The following is a 21,687-nucleotide window of genomic DNA, read 5'->3' as shown; positions in this document are numbered from 1 at the left end:
CGCTCCTAGCATCAACGCAAGCCACATGGTTGACTTGTTAGCTTTGGGAAGGGAAGATTTTATCTAGTGTGTATGCAGGTTTGCATGTATTTAGTAGCTTTGTCTATACAATTGGTGGCTAGTTGATTTACACAGACATTCCTGTTTTGTTGTCTCACATTTTGGGAGAGTGATGTGAGGCAGGGTTTTCCATTAAACCTTTAGAAGCAAAATCAGTTAATTTGAGTAATTTTTTTTATTTATTTTTTATTTTTTATTTTTGGCCAGTCCTGGGCCTTGGACTCAGGGCCTGAGCACTGTCCCTGGCTTCTTCCCGCTCAAGGCTAGCACTCTGCCACTTGAGCCACAGCGCCGCTTCTGGCCGTTTTCTGTATATGTGGTGCTGGGGAATCGAACCTAGGGCCTCTTGTGTCCGAGGCAGGCACTCTTGCCACTAGGCTATATCCCCAGCCCCTAATTTGAGTAATTTAACATGTCTTATTAAATTATTTTTAAGTAGTTGCCCAAAGGGATTTCAACTCAAGGTATCAGTTTGTGTATCTTATCAATGTTTAATCTAATCCCATTGTCTAAAATCCTCCACTCTGACCATGGACCTAAGAGTCAAGGCTTGGATCCTTTTATAGTGCTTATCCGTCTGTTCTCCTGACCACTTTTGACAAGTTCCTAGGAGAGCCCCTTGATACCTTTGAACCTCCTCTCTCCCTCTGCCTTTCCTACTGTGCTGTGTCCAGCTGCCAAGCTGCCCTGCTGTGGACTGACTCCTCTGAGCACAGGGCTGGGCTGGGCTGCTTGTGGCACAATTCGCACAAAATTAGTGCCATTCTTGAGTGGCCCTCTGTGAAAACGCCTTGTGTCTGGCTCTCCATAACATCTGGACAACTAGTACATTGGCAGATACTTTTAGTGAATGTTTGGTAAATAATTAAAGCTGCACTTTTCTTTTTTAAAATTTATAAATGGTTATTATAAAGGTGATATACAGAGGGGTTACAGTTGTGTAAGTCAGGTAAAGAGTACATTTCTTTTTGAACAATGTCACCTCTTTCCTTGCTCTCTCCCAGTTTTTCCCTCCCATTCCCAACCTACAAGTTGTACAGTTCATTTTCAGCATAGTGTCCAGTGAGTAGCATTGTAACGCTTCCCTTTTCATGGGGCAATAAAGAAAGTATGCATGCACCTTTGCATTTTGTAAAATTTACTGAATATTCTTTTGTATTGTCTTCCAAGTTAACTTAATGGTTTTGGATTCTTTTTTATTTTCTCTTAGGAGAATATGTCTGAAGGGGATATTTATATTATTCAGTGGTCACTAATGAGCACTTTTCCACACAATTGCTATTGGAATTCTTATTAGACATACAGATTTTGGTATTTTGGTGCACTATCTGGATTGCAACATGTTTTAGAATGACATTTATATGCCTATAAATTATTGATAGTCATGATTTTATAGAAGGGGATCATGTCACCTCGTCTCTGTAACCAAACGAAGAGAACACTTGCATTGTATTGGCTTCTTTAAATATCTTTCTAGTAATTACAGAATGAATCTACTAACATTGAAGGAAGGTTTATCTGTTTAGTTTTGGATTCACATAGGATTGATTATTGAGTGGATTAATGACTATTTGGTTCAAAGAGCAAAAATTTTTTTTTAAAAACTTGACTTTTCTAAACAAATAGGTATCTAAAAAGGAAACAATATATACTTGGTACTGATTATTTCTTGGTAATTGTAATGGATTCTCTCCTCCCCTTCCCTTCCTCCCTCCTTCTCTCTCCTCCTCCCCCTCTCTCCATCTCTCACACCAGATTACAGAATAGCTAATATCTTAAAGGACTCTTCTCTAGATTCAAAGGGGGCTTGCTGAGGCACTGGGTTGGTAAATGAAACTCATCGACAAATTGTAATCATCTTTGGATCCTCAGTCAGGTTATGTAAGTGGTCACACAGATGGATTTTTAACTCGGATTTTCCTAAGTAGCTTTCCCAGCCATTAACCTGTAGGGAAGATGTTCTCCCGGGCAGAAGAAAGAATGCACTACTGTTACTTTAAGAAGGGAATTAAGTAGGGAGGGAAAGCAGGCTGTTGTGACTGCTGACATTTGTGGCCTCCTTTCATTTGCGTAAGAGGTGGACTGGCTTCTCTGTGGCTGCGGTTGCCATGGAGAGGGAGTGGGGGAGGACTCCAGGACCACAGCCTGAAAGCCAGGCCGAGGCAGCACAGATAATGGGGGATGGCTGACCTGCCATGGCTGGTAACGTGACTGTGCACATACCCGTGGGTGTGACGGATATGTTTGTGCAAGTGCCTGTGGATTCTCTATGTGAAGTGAAAGGATTGTAGTGTTGTATGCGTTCACTTTTGCTGTGGTTTTCTACACTCAAATCCATTAAACCTATGTACACCCTGGGTATAAACATCGAACTACAAAGGCATGTTTGTGTTGAGAATGATCAACTAGCAAGGCAAATAAATTGGGATGGGAATAATATATTCCAAAAAGTCTAATGTGGCAGGTTAAACTGTAACTAGAAGCGAATGGGTTACTAACTGAAATAATTAGTATGTGGGTGTTGCACAGCATGATAGCAGCTAGTACCAGAATACATGAAACAATGAAAGTTGTAAGGTTTTGTTTCTGCATAATGTAGAAGCAAATCAGTTGTGTGTTTCTAGATAAATCAGCTTGTATTTTAAGTGGTGAATTTTGAGAATTCTAATCATTGCTGTTAATAATTCTGTCAGACATACTTTTTCATCAAATAGAAAATGTTAATGGCATGAGTTTGTGATCTGATCATTTTATGGCTTTTGGTGGACTCAGTGTCAAATTGAATACAATGATTACATTAGTTTCATTTTTTTATTTTGTTGTGGATGTTATCATGATTAATGTTTTTGTTTGAAAACAAATGTGGTAATTTTAAACTGAGCTATTGATAAGAAAAATATTTCCCATAAAAGTACCTTTCTTTGGAGGGAAATATTAAATATTTATCAAATGTAAAGGAATTCATTTGACTTGTCAGTTTTCTAAAGGCATCTAAATGAGAGCTGAATATTACTATCTTTTATAGTAAGAGTCAGCAGTGATGTAGGTAGAAAACTACATTGTAAGGTGGCTACAGACATGACTACCTGAATCATGTCTAGATCTATATCTATATTATTTTGTGCCAATACTAGGGCTTAAACTGAGGTTATTGTGTTCTTGGTCAGTGTTTTTACTTTTTCTATGATCTGTCCCTTGAGCCACATCTCTACTTCCACCTTTTTTTCTGGTTAATTGGATAAGAATCCTGGGTTTGTCTGTCTAGTTTTGAACTGCAATCTTCAGATCTCAGCCTTTTGAATAGCTAGATGTGAATAGATTATAGACCTGAGCCACCAGTGCCCAGATGGCATACTCTTATTTTAAGAATGATAACTAATTTTATCATCTGACCCATGAAGCAGTGCCAAACCAAGTATTTAAAAAATAAAAATGAGAGTCCTGGTGTGGTGGCACACAGCTGTAACACTGGCACTCAGAAAGTTGAGAGTATGATGTATTCAGGGCCAGCTTAGACCACCTAGTAGGATGCTGTCTCAAAACAAATAAACTCTCAGAGAGAAAAGAGAGTCACACACAAGAAAAGACAATGTAGGGCCTAATCAAAACCACAAGGAATATAGGACAAATAGTACAAAAATAAACACCACATTATATGTGATCAGTCTTGTGCAAAGTCTCGGAAGTCGAGAAACTTGATTTTCTGGAATTATTGGCAGACATTTCTGAGAGTTGGGATTCAAGCTTCCTCATGGAAAACTGGCGAGACCTATATAACTATGGAGCCTGGGTAACAGAATGGCTGTGATAGATACTGCTCATGGGCTTGATGATTTTAGTGGGTAAGGCAGACATGAAATGAGCAACTTGGTATGTCTGGACTAACTACAAGAGGAGGTGGGGTGCTGTGTTGCATGCTGCTGTGGACAATAAGCTAGAGCAAGGAGCAGGTTCAAGGACATATGATAGCGAAGGTCATACTTGGAAGATGAGCACTTGCTAGGTGAGGCAGGAGGCCTCTGATGGACATGGAGTCTACAGAGACCTGCAAGGTCACAGCTGCAAGCAGTCTGCCTGGGTCCAATCCTTGTGCCATTCTTTGATTAGCAATTTAGACAATTATTCACCTAATCATTCAGGAAAAAAGGTTCCACATTTTGGGTGCCAGTTTGCCCCTCTGGAAAATGAAGCATCCATCCTTCTGTTTAGGTGGTCTTTTTTGTTTTGTTTTGGCAATCAAAGGACTTAGTATATATATGAAGTCCTAAGAAGAGGCCCATGGAGGATAAGCTCATAGGCGTTAGCTGATGTTGATGGGTGATGTGTGCTGAAGCCATCGATGGAAGGCAGTGTTGCTCATTGAAGATGGATTTTTCAAGGGGAGGGATAATGATGGCGATGCTGCTGCTGCTGCTGCTGCTATTGATGATAATGATCGTTGCTGCCCATCTATTCCTTCTTTCTCCCTTCTCCTCCCTCATATTCCTCTTCTTCCTTTTGTGTATTTAGTTATGATTGTTTGATTTGGGCAGGGCTAGGCATCAAACTCAGACTCCTGCATGGCAGGCAAGTGCTACATATCGAACCAGGAAAGAGGAGAAATCCTCCCCAACTCCCCTATTCCCAAATAAGGTCTTTACTATGGAGGCAGTCTAGCCTTGACTTGGTGTCAAGAAGAGTGGTTCTAAAGTATTTTAACAGGTAGTCTGTGCTGTTGTGCATGGATGAAGTCACTTTGCTGGGTATTTAACTCACATCTTAGGGACTTCAGGCAATAGTGAATGGTGATTGCATCATGACTATCCTGTTCTCTACAATATTTCATCCGTAAAGAGTGGCTAGCCCGCCTTCCCCACTAGTTATATTTACTGTGTTTTCCTCATGAGTTGCCTAACTGGATTTTTGTGGTGCATTTAGTTTCTAAAGCAAATAACAGCAGCTGATGCATGATCATTTTTCTGATGAAAGCCATTTGTGGGTTGACTAGTTCATACGGATCAATATGTAGGAAAGCACAATTATTTTTCTTTCTATTTTTTATGAAAATAAAATATCTTGTTTCCACTTCCTGGAGTTCATTTTGATAAACATTGTTTTATGTGATCAGAGGCACAGAGTAAAGGTACAGTTTTAATTACTTCGTTTGTAGCCAGGAACCTTCAGTGCTAAGTTTGGTCTAATCCTTCCTTTTGTGAGTGATATGAAAGCTGATCATCATATCACTTCCTTCTCAAAGTATGTGACTTTTTCAGTGTTTGACTTAGGGAAATTTAGACATAATTTTGTGCTTTTCAAATTTTATCACAATAACAAATATTTGTTTCAAGCCACTGAAATTTACTAAGACATCAGTGTTATCTCTGTGTGTAATTATGTAAAGATACATAAAGATAACAGTGAGGACAAGTAGAGGATGTTTGCATGTATATCATGTGTGGGTGGTATAAAATGTATAAAATACCTACACATGCACATACACACATGTGCAGTCGATTATCTGAGATACTGGCTTTGATGAATAATGTTAGTAGACCCCAAGGAATTTAATTTAAATAAAACAGCCTGGCATAAGTGGCTCAAGCCTGTAATCCTAGCTACACAGGAGGCTGAGATAGGAGGAAACCCTCATCTCTAATTAATAGCCAGAACATCTGAAGTGGAGCTGTGGCTTAAAGTGGTAGAGTACTAGCCTTCAGCAAAAAAGCTCAGGAACAGTGCCCAGACTTAAAGCCCCATGACTAGCACAAAAAGAGTGTGGATATATATCATATATAAATGTACATATATAAAATATAGAATATGCATATATGTATATACATATACATTATATAATTATTGTATTTTAATCTTTGATTTGCTATGATATTTTGTAAGTATTAGTACTTTAGAATTAATTTGGGGAATTTATTTCTGACTGTGTTAACCTGCAATAAAAATCTGACTTTTAAATTAATGATTATTAATGTGAGCCATTAATATTATGGATTATACAGTTGACCATCTTTAAGCTTCTGCTTGAACTTCTTCTTTTTCCCTCATTTTCTATATTAATTGAAGTAAATCACTTAATGTCTTTGTAGTTGAAATTTTAGTATAGAAAATTAGTAACTGAAAATAATTATGTACTTAATCTATTTATACTTACGACTGTGAAACAGTCATTTTAAAGATCTTTTTTCTCTTTTGTCAGTGTATATTAATTTATAGAGATTTTGAGTAGAAGTTTAGTCATATTGATTTATGATTTGGAAAAGATAATGACTTAAATATTGTAGGCAATGTTACACTTTTTGAGCTTGATATTTTTTTGAGTATGCTTTTCTTGTAGTTATGGAATTTTGATTCTTCATTGTTTTTGAGTGGCTTTACCTATGTAGATTCATTAGGATTCACTGCACTTGTCAGCTCACAATCCAGCTTCATGTTTAGCACAGTGGTGAGCATCACCTGCATTGTCTCTATTGTGGGCTCACTGCTCACAGTAACTTGGGGGAAAGTGGAAGCTGCTGTGTGCTGTGGGTGCTTGCAATTCTAGTGGGCCCTAACTCAGACTCAAAGATCTATAAATTATTAGTATGTTTCAGTTTGAGTCTAATGCCTCACATAAAAGTCATTTCAGTAGATGATGAGTAAAACCTGAACCTGATCTGTTGTTTTCACCTTATTTTTCTCTCTCTACCACCTACTTGTAATGTTTCATATCCTCTTAATGTCTCATTCTTGTTGGTGAGGGGTTACCCTTGGAAGAAACGAAAATTGAGATGAAATGAGATGGAAAAACTATAGTTGTCTCTCTCCTTTCTTCCCTCCTTTCTTCCCTCCCTCCTTCTCTCCCTTTCTCCTTTTCCTCCCCTTCCCCCTTTTCCTCTTCTGGGAGCTCACACATGCTAGACAAGGCCATCTGCATTTGAACTCCACCTCCTACCTTGAAAACAGATCTTTCTGTGACCCCAGAATGTTTTATCTAAGATTTTATCCAAATTACATGATATTAAACAAACAGTACAAGTAATGTATCCAATGCCTGATGTATGAAACTGTAACCTCTCTGTACATCAGTTTGATAATAAAAATTTGAAAAAAAAGGAGTAAAGAAGCGTATTTGTGGTTGTTGATGTTTATTATGTTATCAATGCTATTTAGTAAAGTTCAAATGCCTTTAATTTGAAGGGAAGAAATAGACATTAAATAATTTGGAAGCAGAAGAATTTGAGAGCATGTTTATTCATATATGTACACGCATGCAATATGCTTTTCAGGCATACATGTCAGCATGTATATTCTTTTGTTATTTGATTATGCATATGTATACAAGCAAAATTCAGAGAGATATCTTCTCTCATATGAGTAATTCTTGTGCTTAGTTTTTAAAAAATCATGCCTACTCACACGAGCCGGTGCACTCTGCACAGTGCACCGGTTTTCACATGCTTCCTGTACTAAGTTCAGAGGAAGAGAACCAACTAAGAACTTCCCAAAAAGCACTTAAAACCACACAAAGGACTTGCAAGAGTTTTGAAAGCTTTTCATAACTGAAAATTTGCAGTTTTTAATGTGTACTAGAAAATGGATGGGGAACACACTGTCAGTTGTTATATCTGTTTGTATTGGTTCAAAATAATCATTTCAGATTGGCACTGGTAGCTCATGTTTGTAATGTCTGCTACTTGGTTTGTAGTGATCTAGAGTATTCCATTTTAAGGCCAGACTAGGCAAAAAATTAGTGGAACCCAATGTCAACAAACATGTTTGGCATCCCAGATTCATAGGAGACTTAGAAAAGTCATAGTTCAGTCTAGTCTAGGCATGAATGTAACCCTTAACCACAAAATAACTGAAGCAAATAAGAGTTGGGGGCCATGAGCTAGAGCAAAACAACAACTACCTAACAAACTGAGTACTGAGTTCAAATCCCAGAACTACCAAAATATTAATGAAAATAAGTTATAATAAAGATATTATTCCAATCTAAATTTTAAGACTTAAGTGAAATACTTTAATGGTACTCAATTTCAGAGTACAATTACTGTTGCTGCGGTTCCTAAAGCTGTGAAGTTAAGTGACAAATCATGGGAGTGTGGACACATGTATGTATGTGTGTGTTCATGTGCATCTATGTGTGAATGTATATAGCTTATTTGGGGGAGACTATGGATTTTTTTTAAATAGAGATATTTTGAAGTTATATTTTCAGCTTTTTAAAATTCACCAGTACTGATTTTAATTGAAAAAAGTAATCAGTATAGAAGTGGATGGAGATGTTCTAATTTAAAAACAGAAAGTACAGTATAAATAATTTTGCCATTTTTAGCAATTATGTGTTTGCATGTGTGTGCTTACCAGTGTATGAACAATACACATAAATGAGAAAGCTAAATGAGGACTGATGTGGCAATGGGATAGCAGTGGTTCATTTGGGTAGAAGTGGCATTTTCTTCCTCTACTGAAGTAAAATGTCACAAAGTTAAATTAATTTAAAAGAAGATGCAGTAGAAAAAGCCAAGTGAGATCTATCTTCCCCCCAAGTTATACCCCGAGGTGATTGTGAACCCCAGCAGCAGTGACTGCTGTACAGTATTGTGTTCACGCCCATGTACACACTCACTTATTTTTATGCTTTTACACAAATGGAAACATACTATATACATCTTTCTGAGTTTTGCTTTTTGCTCCTTGTTGCTTGTTATTAAAAAATATCTTTAAGTAGTGATACAGGGAAGGTACCATCTAACAAAGTAGTTTATGAATACAGCGAATCTTTTAAAAAATATTTTCCCCTTTATTGTCTAAGTGAAGAACAGAGGAGTTACAGTTTCATATGAAAGGCAGTGAGTATATTTCTTATGCATTGTCACCCCCCCCAACATTCTCAACCTTCTTCCACTCACCGCTTCTCTTACTTTTCTTAATTTTGTGATATAACCATGAGTTCTTGACTGCATTCTCCTTCCCTTCCCCCCTTCATTTGTCTACCCCTCTCTCTCCCCTTGTTGTTTTTTAACTTAGTACCTTGGAAATCTTTCCAATATGGGAATTCATAAAGGCAGCTTGTGACCTACCACTATGCCTGTGACCTGAAAAGGAATTGAGAACACTAGATATCATATTCCTAGAAATTATTTTGTTTTGTTTTTCTTATGCTTCAATGTCAGTGTGTACAAACCTGACTCCTAGTGGTAGTTCAGAAAAGCTTTCATTTCCTCCTGGCTCCTTGGGCTTTCAGGACAGTGGCCTTTCCTGGCTGCCCACCATGTTCTGGCCTTGAGACCCTGCCCCACTCATTCCTTACCTGGTGTGCCAGTCCCTCTTATCCTAAGACTAGTAATATGAGAATAACACCTTGGCAGTCTTTGGTGTTTTACATTTGAGATTGGACTCCTTTTTTTCTTTTTTTAAAACTTTAGATTATAGAAGTTTTGAAGACAGACTTGTGTAATAAGCTCTCACTTATGTGTCGGCTGTGTTTAGTAATGAGTGGTGATAGCAAGTCTGATTGAATCTACTCTTCCTGGTCACTTTTGCTCTCCTACTGATGTAAAACTAAACTCCGGTATATCATTGCAGCTTTCCTTACCTAAGCTCTGAAAGGTAAAATGTATTGTTCATACAGTCATAGTTCCTCCTAAGTAATTCCTTGATGTGTCCAAACAGCCCACCAGCATTTCAGTGTCTGGTAGTCTCCAAATCCAAATAAGTTCTATGAATTTTATTAAATGTGTTTTTCATTTTTTTCTTGTTTCTCTGAAAATTATTTGTTAAAGAAACTGGATTGTTTGACCTAGAGTTTCTTTACTTTTTTTTTTTTTTAGTTTACTGAATCATTTTTTTAAATTCAATTTTATGGTCAAGGTGATGTACAGAAGGGTTACAGTTACATATGTAAGATAGTGAGTACATTTCTTGTCATATTTGTTGAGTTTCTTAGGGGTTTCTTTTTTTTTTTCTTTGCAAGGTTTAATACATACATGTGTTTTATTATAATATTTTAGCTGGTTGCTTTCGTTTCTAGGAATTCTTTATATTTGTTGCCCAACATATCTTTGCTATGGCTTTGACTTCTAGAGTTACTAGTTAAACATAGGTTTGTAGAGTCAAATATATGATGCTTGTTGAGATGGAAATTCACCAGAAAAAAAAAATTCAAAATCAGATAAAACAGTCTGGAAGATGTTGTCTTTGTTTCTGTTTCTGTAACAGAATACCACAGACTTGGTGATTTATAAAGAACAGTAGTTTATTTCTGACAGTTGGGGAAAGCCTAGATCAGATTCTGGCCAGCACCTGGTGTGGGTCTTCTTAGTGCACATTAACATAGCACACAGGAAGATTGATAGGCGAGAGCCTTCTGTCTTCATAAGGCACAGAAGTCTTTTCCCTTTCCATTACCTAGAGATAGGAATATTTGTGTGCTAGTAATCTGAGATCATGGACCATGATGTAGTACTATTTGGGTAAAGGGGCTAGTTCCTGCCTTTCTGCAATATTTCCCCCATAGATAATCACTCCTATGCAAAGGATTGCAGGAAGAGAGGAAGAGACCGAGGAAAAGGCATACCTAGTATTAACCCTAGACTTTATCCCTGTGGCAAAAGGGCAGGAAAAGAAAACACTCCTACAAGGCCCCTTTGTGGTGAACTAGTCAGCTCCTGACCTAAACACCTCCCCAATCAGGCTGCACCTCCCAGCCCTTTTGACTTGGAGATTAAATAGCCAACAAGTGAATTTTAGATGAGACAAAAGTACTCAACAGACTGTATTGGGTCTGTTAAATTGGTGGTACTGGCTCAAGGAGGAAAAATCTTCACTTGGTTTTTAGATTGTAGTGAAATGCCCAGTGTTACATGGAGAAAAGCCTTTTCAGAATTTCTGTATGGTGAGCATGGCAGAGTTGGAGTTGAGATTTTGCACAGCAGTGAATCATGCTGAGTGAACTAGGGGGCTTGACCTCGAAGGACCTTAAACCACAACACCCAGTGTGAGGTGGAGCTAGGTGACTTGGGGCTTCCCTCCTAGGTGAGTTAGGTACCCATGTTCTCAGGCCCAATTACAAATGAATCATGAAACAAATTTCAGCTTCATTTGAGTGTTACCAAGGTGCTCAGACGTTGGTAATAATTCCTTCTATTTAATTAGATTTCCAGGCAGGCTCTAGAATACTAAGGCATTTACCTTTCTTGTAACTGGTAATGTAAAGTTGACTGTTAAATCATTCCTGGTAATGTTTCATTGTGTCAGACAGAGGGACAGCATGCTGGTTGTGACGGCTCAGAACATTAAGTGGGTGTGCTTGCAGCAGGGCATTGGGGAGGTGATGGTCATCTATTTATGCTGCTTTACTAGCAATAGATGGGAAAGTGAGAGCTTTCTGAAAGAAGGGGTTTCATCAGGGAACATGCCAGAGCTGGGAGGAGAGGCCATTGTGTACCAGTGTTGAGAAACCCAGTGTCCAGTAGCTGGGATGGGTCTGCTGGGATTGTAGAAGAGAACTGAAATACCCGAGTATTACTTACTTTATACCAACAGTATATTCTTTTAGAGTTCTAGAAGAAATATCCTCACTTACTTCCTTCTCCAGGCCTTTATGTCTCTGAAGCCTTCTTTTTAACAACTCTTGTCATTTCCAATCTTCATCCTCTCCTTTTTCACTTCTTGGAAATACAAATGGTTGTATCATAATAATGTAAGGTCACAGAATATGATCCAGTACTAATTTGATAAAGGGGCTGTAGCCTCCTTGGTGTTATACTCTTCCCACAGAGAATCACTGATTCTGAAAAGGATCAAGGAAGAAGAGGATATTGTTTTGATGAAAAGCTGAGGAAGAGGCAGACATGTGTCAGATGAATAGGGAGGCAGTAGTAAGTATTAGCTCTTAGCTTAGTCCCTACTACGCAGTACAGCATGTCTCTTGCCCTGGAAAAAGGATGCTCTAGGAAGCATTGATTTGACTGAAAGCACAGTTGCTTTAAAGCTTAAGAAAGAGTAAGAAAATCACCTAGTTCAGTGTTCCTCTACTGTCTGCTTCTGTCTCTCGGATTTCTCTCCAAGATGCCCAGCATCAGAAAAGCAAGCTTGTTGTGAATTATGCCTTGTTCGAACAAAACTAAATCCCTGAAGTCTCTAAATATGATTTCCCCAGTCCATAGTATGTTTACCATGGTTGGTGGTAGGCTGTGAACACATCCCTGTTTCTGGGGTGAGTAAGGGGACTCAGGGGGAAGGGAAGAGGCTGTTCCAAGGAGAACAAGAGGCCTCCGACATGCAGCAGCTGCTGCTCATGTAGTCAGAGCTCACTTCCCTTTCTAGATTTTTAGCCCTTAGGTGAATGCAAGGCTTTATATGTACTTTTTTATTTTTCTTTTGGAAAATACAAGGACCTCTTTAAATTTACATAGGAAAAATGAATGCATTGGGTGGGTATTTCCTGACAAATGTGGAGAGCTTGGCCAGCATGTGATATTTTTCGTCTCTGAGATCCACACTTCCTGGGTCTTTCCCAACCATCTGTACATCTGCCTTCTTACCCCTGAATTCTTAGGGTGGGAAATATATATGGTCTATATGTCTATGTCTATATGTACTCAGGTTTGCCGGACCCACATGAGTGTATGTGTGTGCGTGTGCATGCGTGTGTGTGTGTGTACATGTGCAAGTGTGGGGTCCACACATGTGAAGGAACCTATCACTGGCCTAATAACCCGAGTCCGGTGCACCTCGGCACTTAGCAGCTTGGGGTAAGTAAGGATGCTCTGTCTTCATATTCCTTTCCCTCCCACCACAGTTACCGTGACTACCTCCTTCATTTACTTCTTCAAGAATGAGAAGAAAAAAACCCAATGCTTTCATCCTCTAATGATCATGTCTCACCCACGCTGACCAAAATATCTTGTGATTTTTACAAAATGTGTTAGAAACATGTATTGCAAAGCTTGCTGGTATCCAGCATCCTTACACAATAGTTGATGAAGTTAATGAGTCTGCATTTTTTTAGACATTGGGGTTTGGGCCGGAAAATTACTTTGTAGTTTAGGACTACCATTAGTAATTATTATTATTACTTCGTCATATAATACTAGGAACAAATTAGTTTTGTGTGTTAGAAGTATAATTCACTTGGATATCCTCGGCCTGGAGTACACGCTGAACTTCTTTATCCTCCTGAGCATCCGCTGATGGCAACAGAAACCTCAATAAGGTGGGTGAATGCTGCCACTGCCTGGGCACCTCATAAATCATCCCTTCCTAGAACCCACTGATAAGACCTTTTGCTTAGTTTCCTCAATTTTGAATCTTAACTTGATAATACTTCTCAGGTAATTGCTTCTCAGGGCTGGCTGCATGTTGCAATCACCCAGGGAACTTTAAAAAGTATAGATTTAATTAGTACCAGGTATAGCCCAGTATCAAGATTTCTGCAGGACTCTTAATATTAAATGACTCAACTCTGCAGCAAGTGTGGGTTCTGCTGTTTGAGGGGCTGCTTAAAAGGCATCAGAGCAGGAGGTGGGACAGCAGTGCTGCAAGTCAGCCTGGGCCGAGGACTTTCGCAGCTATCTAGAAAAAGAGTGTTTTGTCTGGGCCCAACCCGTGGCCTCAGAAATGGTGTAAAGTTTGGAAAAGACTTGGGAAAGTTGCTTTGATTTCCTTCCTTCCTTCCTTCCTTCCTTCCTTCCTTCCTTCCTTCCTTCCTTCCTTCCTTCCTTCCTTCCTTCCTTCCCTCCCTCCCTCCCTCCCACCCTCCCTTCCTCCCTCCCTTCCTCCCTCCCTTCCTCCCTTCCTTTACTAAAGTTTCTTGCCACACATGACTATAATCCCAGTACTTTGAAGGCTGAGATAGAAGGAGCACAAATCCAAGACCAGCCTGAGCTACGTAATGAGACCTGTCTCAAACACAAATAATGTCCTCCACTGTTCTCAGCTGTACTGATCAAATCTGGCATGTGAAGCCAGGTAATTGCGTGTGCATGTTCTCTCTCTCTCTCCTTCCCTCTCTCTCTCTCTCTCTTCCTGTCTCTCTCTATAATTATTAGCTATATTATTAAGAACCAAGACATTTTTATAGCTTTAGGTGGTTCGGTGTAACAGGTTCTTTGTGTGTTTCTGTGTACCCTATTATTTTCCTGATCAGTTTTGGTATCAGGATAGTCTTGGGGAAACAGTGTGCTTAGTTGATTCACAATTTTAAAAGCATAACGGAGTTCATATTTACTTTTCTCTTGGAACTGGTTCAAGTTTTTCCACAGTGGAAACACACTTTGTGAAAAGTATAGAGGAATAGGTTTTCAAAGTGCAGGGCATACAAGTGCAGCAAGAGGCAGCATTTCGGGTGATAAAACTCTAGTGTGTTTTGTTCTTAATCGTTTTTCTGTTCCTGGACTCCTGGACTCCTTACCAGATATGGATAGGCATGTTTCATGTCTAGTTAACCTATGTTTTTACCCATCCTACCTCTAGCCACTCTGGGGACTTTTATTTTTTAAAAGGAACATACATGAACAATATCAGGGGACTTCATATATATATACAGTACACTTAGAATAGTTCACTTCCATCATACTCTTGTGCCCTCTGGCTCCTCTGTGTTTGCTGTGGTTCATTATGTTGTCTCTCTCTCTCTCTCTCTCTCTCTCTCTCTCTCTCTCTCTCTCTCTCTCTCTCTCTGTGTGTGTGTGTGTGTGTGTGTGTGTTCAGACTTAGTTCTCCTTGCCCTTCAGTATCCTTTTCTCCTTTCTCCTTCCTGTTGATTCCTCTTTTACATTCATCAGTTATCTTCTTCATTAGCAGCAGCAGCAGCAGCAGCAGCAGCAGCAGCAGCAGCAGCAGCAGCAGCAGCAGCAGCATCTTAGATCTAGATTGTCCAAATGAGTGAATATGGGTTGTTTGACTTTTCTAAGTTGACTTACCTTGCTCAGCATGATGATCTTCATTTCCTTTTTTCCTGCCAATGACAAATTTTAACTTTTCTTTATATCTGAGTAATATTCTGTGGTACATATGGACCAAACCTCTTTATCCAGTCATTGGTTATTGAGCTCTGCAGCAGATTCCAGAATTTGGCTTCTATGAACAGAACTGCAGTAAATGTAAGTATGCAGGTGTCTCTCCTGTTGATTGATTTAGACTACTTCAGATATATGACAAAAGGTTGTATGACAGGATTATAAAATAGGCCCACTTTTAATTATTTGAGGAATCTCCATATTGATTTCCACAGTGGGTATACAGTACTAGGTTGCATTTACATTACAGTATCTAAGGGTTCATTTTTTCCTGCATCCTTTCCAACATTTATTGTTTGTTCCTTGGTGATTGCCATTCTGACAGGAGTGAGATAGATTTTTAGTGTAGTTTTGATTTGCATTTCCTTATGGCCAAGGATGTTGAGCATTTGTTTATGCATCTGCTAGCCATTTGTATTTCTTCTTCTGAGAACTATCTATTCAACTTATCTAACCTACTTACTAGATTTTTTTTGTTCTTTTACTATTATTTTTTGAGCTCTTTGTATATCCTTGTTATTAATCCTCTGTCTGTTGAATACCTAGGAAGATTTTTCTACCATTCTGTGGTTGTCCTTTGTTTCTGTTGTTTTGATGTATAGAAAAAGAGGCTTTTCATCAGAATGTAGTCCCACTTATCAATCGTTGCTCTTATTTCTTATGCAACTAGTCTTATTCAGAAAATAATTACCTATGTCTCTTTTCCAGGATTTTCTGCATGTTTTCCCACAGTAGCTTCCAAGTTTCACATTTTACATTAATATCTTTTATTCATGTGGAATTGATTTTTGTTCAGTGAGAGAAAGGTCTAGTTTGAACCTTCTGCATGTAGATGGCAAGTGTCTCTGGCATTTATTAAACAGGTTGTTGTTCCTCTGATATGTGTTTTTTGGCTCTTTCATCAAAACTTAGATGTCTGTAGTTTTATGGGTTTATTTCTGGATTTTCTTGTCAATTCTATTGGTCTTTATGACTGTTTTGTGTCAGTTACATGCTGTTTTTGTTGCTGTGGGCCTGTAGTATATTCTGAAGTCTGATTTTGTGAAACCTCCACTATTGCTCTATTTTTACTATTCATAGTATTTCATGCTTTCATATGAATTTTATGATTAACATTCCTATTTATACAATAAATGACATCAGGATTTTGAATCTGTAAATGCTTTTAATAGTGTAGTCATTTTCATGATATTAATTCAGCTGATTCATGAATACGATAGGCGTTTTCTTACTTTTTTTATTCTCTTCAATTTCTTTCTTCAAGTCTTAAAATTTTCATTGTAGTTTTTTATACCTGGACTTTTTTTTTAGGAGGCTATTGTGAATGAAAATTTGCCCCAGTTTTCCTTTTCAACCTATTTATTGTTATGCACAAAAGCTACCTATTTATGTATGATGATTTTTATGTCCTATTTACTATAAGTCTTTATCAGCTCTAGGAGTTTTGGTGGAATTTTTGGGGTCCTTTAAGTACAGTATCATGTCAGATACAAATCAGGAAAATTTGATTTATTTCCTTATTGGACTACTTTGTATTTCTTTCTCTTATTGTTCTGGCTAAGGATTAAAATATTATATTGATAGAGTGGACACTCTGGTCTTGTTTCTGGTTTTTTTTCATTTTGTATGATGTTTACTATAGGTTTGTGGTATATAGCTACAAAGTTCAAAGACATTCCTTCTATTCAGATTTTTTTTTAATGGTGCAGAGGACTCAACTCAGGGCCTTGCCACTTGCTAGGCAAGTACTCTTTAAATTTCTAATCTCTCTCAGAGCTTTTATTTTCAGGATGTTGGATTTTGTTAAAGGTCTTTTCTATATTGAGACAAGCATGTTATTCTTTTTTGCCTGTGATTCTTGTTTATCTATAATATATTTATTGATTTATGTATGTTGAAATGTACTTGCATCCTTGGAATGAGACCATTACAAGGGTATGGATAATCTTAGTAATGTGTTCTTGAATTTAGATTATAAGTGTTTTCTTGAGAATATTTTTGTCTGTGTTCATCAAAAAGTTGATTTGTAATTTTATTTGTGTTTTTTCTTTTTTGGTGGTTTAGACTGGGTGAAATATGGGCATTATAGAATGAATCTGGTAGCAGGCCTTTTCTTTCTATTTCATAGAAAAGTTTCTTTAAAGGTCTGGTAGAAAATGACAGTAAATCCATCAGATTCTGGACTTCTCTTTGTTGGGAGACTATATTACAACTTCAGTCTTACTGCTTGTTAATGAGATCATTGTGTTGTTTAAGTAGACTAAAACCTTTGGTTCAGCTTTTTAGGTCAAACGAATCTATAAATTTATCCATATTTAGATTTCCAAGCTTGTTAGAATATAGGTTTTCATGGTCCTCTGTATTTCTTTTTTCTTAATTTTTTTATTGTAAGGGTGATGTCAGAGTGGTTACAGTTACGTAAAGTAATTTAATGCGTATTTCTTGTTGAACATTGTTACCTCCTCTCTTGTTTTCTTCCACTTTCCCACTCCTTGATTCCTCTTCCCCTATGTCTCTGTATTTCTTTGATATTTTTTGCTAAATCTCTTTTTTACCCCTGATTTTATGAATTAGGGGGTCTCTTCCCTCTATCTTCTGGTCAGTGTGCATAATTATTTATCTTTTCAAAGAACTTACTTCTAAAATTGATTCTTTGTGTTAAAAATAATCTCCATTTCATTAATTTCAGCCCTAATCTTCATATTTCTTTTTCCTATTAATTTGACTTATTCTTGTTTTTTAAGGACATCAAGATGTATCATTAATCTATTTAATTGACATCTCTGTTTTGTTAAATGTAGGTGCTCATAGCTATAAACTTCTCTCGGCACAGCCTTCATTGTATTTCCAAATTCTGGTAGGTTTTATTTTTATTTTCAATAGATTCCATGAAGTTCTGGGTTTCCTCATTTATTTCTTTAATAACTAGCCCCCCACATGCAGTGGTTGCTCAATCCACAGAGACCATGGTTGTCCTTGCAACATGTGTTGTTCGATATTGGAACATTGTGGTTCTCTCTTTTTTTTTTAATTTTGTTTGTTTGTTTTCTCTAGTCATTCCTTTTTTTAAGCTTCTGTACATGTTCCTTCAGTGTTGGGGCTATCTATGCACCTGTGACTCATGCCTGTAATACTAGTTACTCAGGAGGCTGTGATCTGAGGATCATAGTTCAAAGCCAGCCCAGGCAGAAAAATCTGTGAGACTTTTATCTCAATTTAGCCACCAAAATAGCCCAAAGTGGAGCTATGTCTCTAGCCTTGAGCAAAAATAATTTGGGGACAGTGTCCAGACTCTTTGAGTTTAATCCCAGTACAGATACACAGAAGAAGGAAAAGGAGAAGGAGAAGGAGAAGGAGAAGGAGAAGGAGAAGGAGGGAGGGAGGGAGGGAGGGAGGGAGGGAGGGAGGGAGGGAGGGAGGAAGGAAGGAAGGATAGAGGGGAGGGAAGAGAGAGGGGAGGGAGGAGGGAGGGAGTGGAGGGGAGAGGAGGATGTTGAGCTATCTCCCACCCAGCCACTTACTTATAGCTGGAATATATGTGAATCATCAAAACCACTGGTTAAAGCTTTGACATTTTATCTGGGACGCCATTCTTGGAGTGTCTGATTCAGTATGTCTTCTAGAACTCTGTGGTATATGGTTCTATAATAATAATAATGGTTCTATATAATATTCAGGGCATATTATAATTTAACTACTTCATATAGCTATACAATCAACAAATATTCATTATATCCCAAGTACAATTCATTATTTAGTGTTGTTTTTTAATCACCAAACACTTGATAAATATCATTTGTTCCTCTGCTTTCATAGTTCCAGAATTGGCTTCTATAGGATGAATTTCTCTTTTAAAGGATAAGAGGTGATTTTTAAAGATCTCGTGGTAAAAGTACTTCACAGAAAAATGAGATTGTTACTTTGTCCAACTCTGACATGGTTTGAATTGTCAGTTAGGTAAGAAACTAGCTTTCTACACAGACCTACTATCTCTGGTTTATGACCCCAAATCCTTTGAGTTCCTAACAGACTTTTTCCTGATTCTTTGCCTTTCCCTTACCTGAATTTGCCCCATCCATAGTTAAAGTCACACACTCACCACAGTGAAGTTTTGCTGGTAGGCATCTCCGTGGTCTAGCATCTTTCATCTTTTGTATACCTGTGGTTGCCACACAGCAGCTAATCCATATATTCTGAATTGAAAGAACCATATGTTACAGGCTAAATCTTCTTTTTCAGAAACATTCAGGAAATATTTGCAACACTGCGAGTTGGACATTGCTATTCTGAAATCTGAAATGCTCTTAAATTGGAAACTTTTCAACATTTCATACCATGCAACAGTTTGGATTTCTGGATTAATCCTATTGGGTCTTATGTATGTAATCTGAAATTTGAAATTTAGGATCTATAGCTACTATTTTCTTTAAAAGTAATTGAGCATATTGGCAGCATGAGTTTCTGTTTAAGTATATTAAGATATTGATCATTATAAGTCTAAATGGTAAAGTAAAAATATTTATGTACTTTTCTCAGGTATCCCTGTGTATTTTTAAAGGCCTGTAGGCATGTGCATATTTGTGTACATACATGTGTATGTCTGTCTCTGCACATAGCACATGTTTATCTTTATGGCACAATATATTGAGAATTAATTTTTTTGGTCAGTTATGGGGCTTGAACTCAGGGCCTGAATGCTGTCTCTGAGCTTTTTTTGCCCAAGGCTAACACTCTACTACTTTGAGCTACAGTGCTACTTCCAGTTTTCTGGTGGTTAACTGACAAGAGTCTCATGGATTTTCCTGCTCAAGCTGGCTTCAAACCATGATCCTCAAATCTCAGCCTCCTCAGTAGCTAGAATGACAGCTGTGAGCCACCAGCCATCACCACCCAGTTAATGCTTTCTTTTTTTTTTTTGGCCAGTCCTGGGCCTTGGACTCAGGGCCTGAGCACTGTCCCTGGCTTCTTCCCGCTCAAGGCTAGCACTCCGCCACCTGAGCCACAGCGCCGCTTCTGGCCGTTTTCTGTATATGTGGTGCTGGGGAATCGAACCTAGGGCCTCATGTATCCGAGGCAGGCACTCTTGCCACTAGGCTATATCCCCAGCCCCAATGCTTTCTTTTTTTAACACAATGAACCTTAAGGTTATTTCATGAAGACGTATTTAGAAAATATTTTCCAATGGTAAATGATACTGTATTGTTTGAAAGTATCTAATTACTTCTTCAACAAGTCTCCTAATGTTTTACAGGTAAAATTTCCCCAGGTCATTGCTAACAAAGGTACTAGAATGAATACTGCAGCAGCATCTCCTGTGTTATACTGCTAGGAGTGGAGGGTCTAGAGATCTAAGTCTCTGTGCTCACTATTGAATAAGATACAATGTAATGAGGACAGCAGGCAGGCAGAGGCACTGCAGAACATCAGCAAGGCACACTGCTCTGGACAAGAGAAAAGGCCTGGGGAGTGACCAGGGCAGATTCTCTGAAGCAGTGGGTGAGAAGACCATCATGGCATTGGTTTGTGTCTTTGTTTCAGGATACTTCTTCATAATGCTTCTTTACTATAATGAAGAATAACTTGTCCTAGTCAGTATTAAGTGCTTTTGTTTTTAGATAGATTTGATTTAATCAAGTATATTTTAGATGTTATTTAACTACCTCTCTACTCTCTCCTGTCTTACTGTTACAGTTGTTCTAAGTGAAGTAAGGCCAGACCCAAATAAAAATAGGTTGCATGATTTCCCTCATTTGTAAGAACTAGAATGTGTCTATGATATCCTTAACAGGGGATCTCAATAACCCAATTGCTTAGTACATAGGACCATATGCAGTGAAGCATATCAACATGAATTCCAATAATAAGGAAAAAAGGTATATAGCTTTGTTTTTTCTTTGGTTTCTCTTAGTTTCCTGAAAACAAACAGTTGTTTTTAGATAGATGTGATTTAATCAAGCATAGTTTGGATGTTATTTATTACCTTTCTCCCCTCTTCTGTCTTACTGTTAGTAAATGCTTTTGCATATTGAACATCCCTAATCCAAATACCCCAAATCATAAAGACTCCAAAATCTGAAACTTTCTGAGCGCAGCTATGATGCTGCAGGTGTAAAATTCCACACTTGATCTCATGGGATGGGCCTTATGCAGCTCAGGTGTACTAAAAATACTGCAAAAAAAATGACTTTTAGGCTATGTGTAAAGTGTGTGTAGAGCATCAATAAAGACTGTATTTACACTTAGGTGAGAACTTTAAGATATGCTATTACATTTATGCAAAATCTGAAAATATCCGAAATGAAAAACTTACAGTTTTAGGCATTTTTAGAGTAAGAGATATTCAACCTGAAACTTGCTTCTGAATATTGAAATATGCTTTCATTCTTAAGACACTACTGGGTTATTTTTTATGAATATATAAATTCACTTCCTAATATAAATGGTTAAATCCATATTCACACAACACTTGTCTGTAGTGTTAGTTTGCTGCACTTCTGGTCAGATTTTGGTACCAACTAACAATAAAGTAATTCAGAACACTTTCTGTGTTTACTGTACAGCAGTTTAAAAATGCTTGATTCTTTAAAACTTGAAAGATTCTGATAGTAAAACTAAGCCTAGAACCTTA

At 37.9% G+C, this 21,687-nt stretch overlaps 1 protein-coding gene across 8 annotated transcripts in view; it reads left to right on the top strand.

Annotated features, from left to right (window-relative positions):
• Hivep1 (HIVEP zinc finger 1) overlaps nt 1–21,687 on the top strand; it is a 116,205-nt gene that overhangs the window by 47,269 nt on the left and 47,249 nt on the right. Inside the window, exon 1 of one of the 8 annotated variants that reach the window (XM_048348470.1) lies at nt 1,101–2,331. The exons of the other annotated variants lie outside the window; for them this stretch is intronic. Within the exon in view, the coding sequence (XP_048204427.1) occupies nt 2,256–2,331 (76 nt within the window). The 5' untranslated portion in view covers nt 1,101–2,255. Of the gene's footprint in view, nt 1–1,100; nt 2,332–21,687 lie in introns of those variants that run through there. 8 annotated transcript variants of the gene reach the window in all.

The sequence above is a fragment of the Perognathus longimembris genome, chromosome 6 (genome assembly GCF_023159225.1).
Source record: "Perognathus longimembris pacificus isolate PPM17 chromosome 6, ASM2315922v1, whole genome shotgun sequence".
NCBI lineage: Eukaryota > Metazoa > Chordata > Mammalia > Rodentia > Heteromyidae > Perognathus > Perognathus longimembris.
Note: the sequence above shows the minus strand (reverse complement) of the source record. Positions and strands in the feature narration are given on the sequence as shown.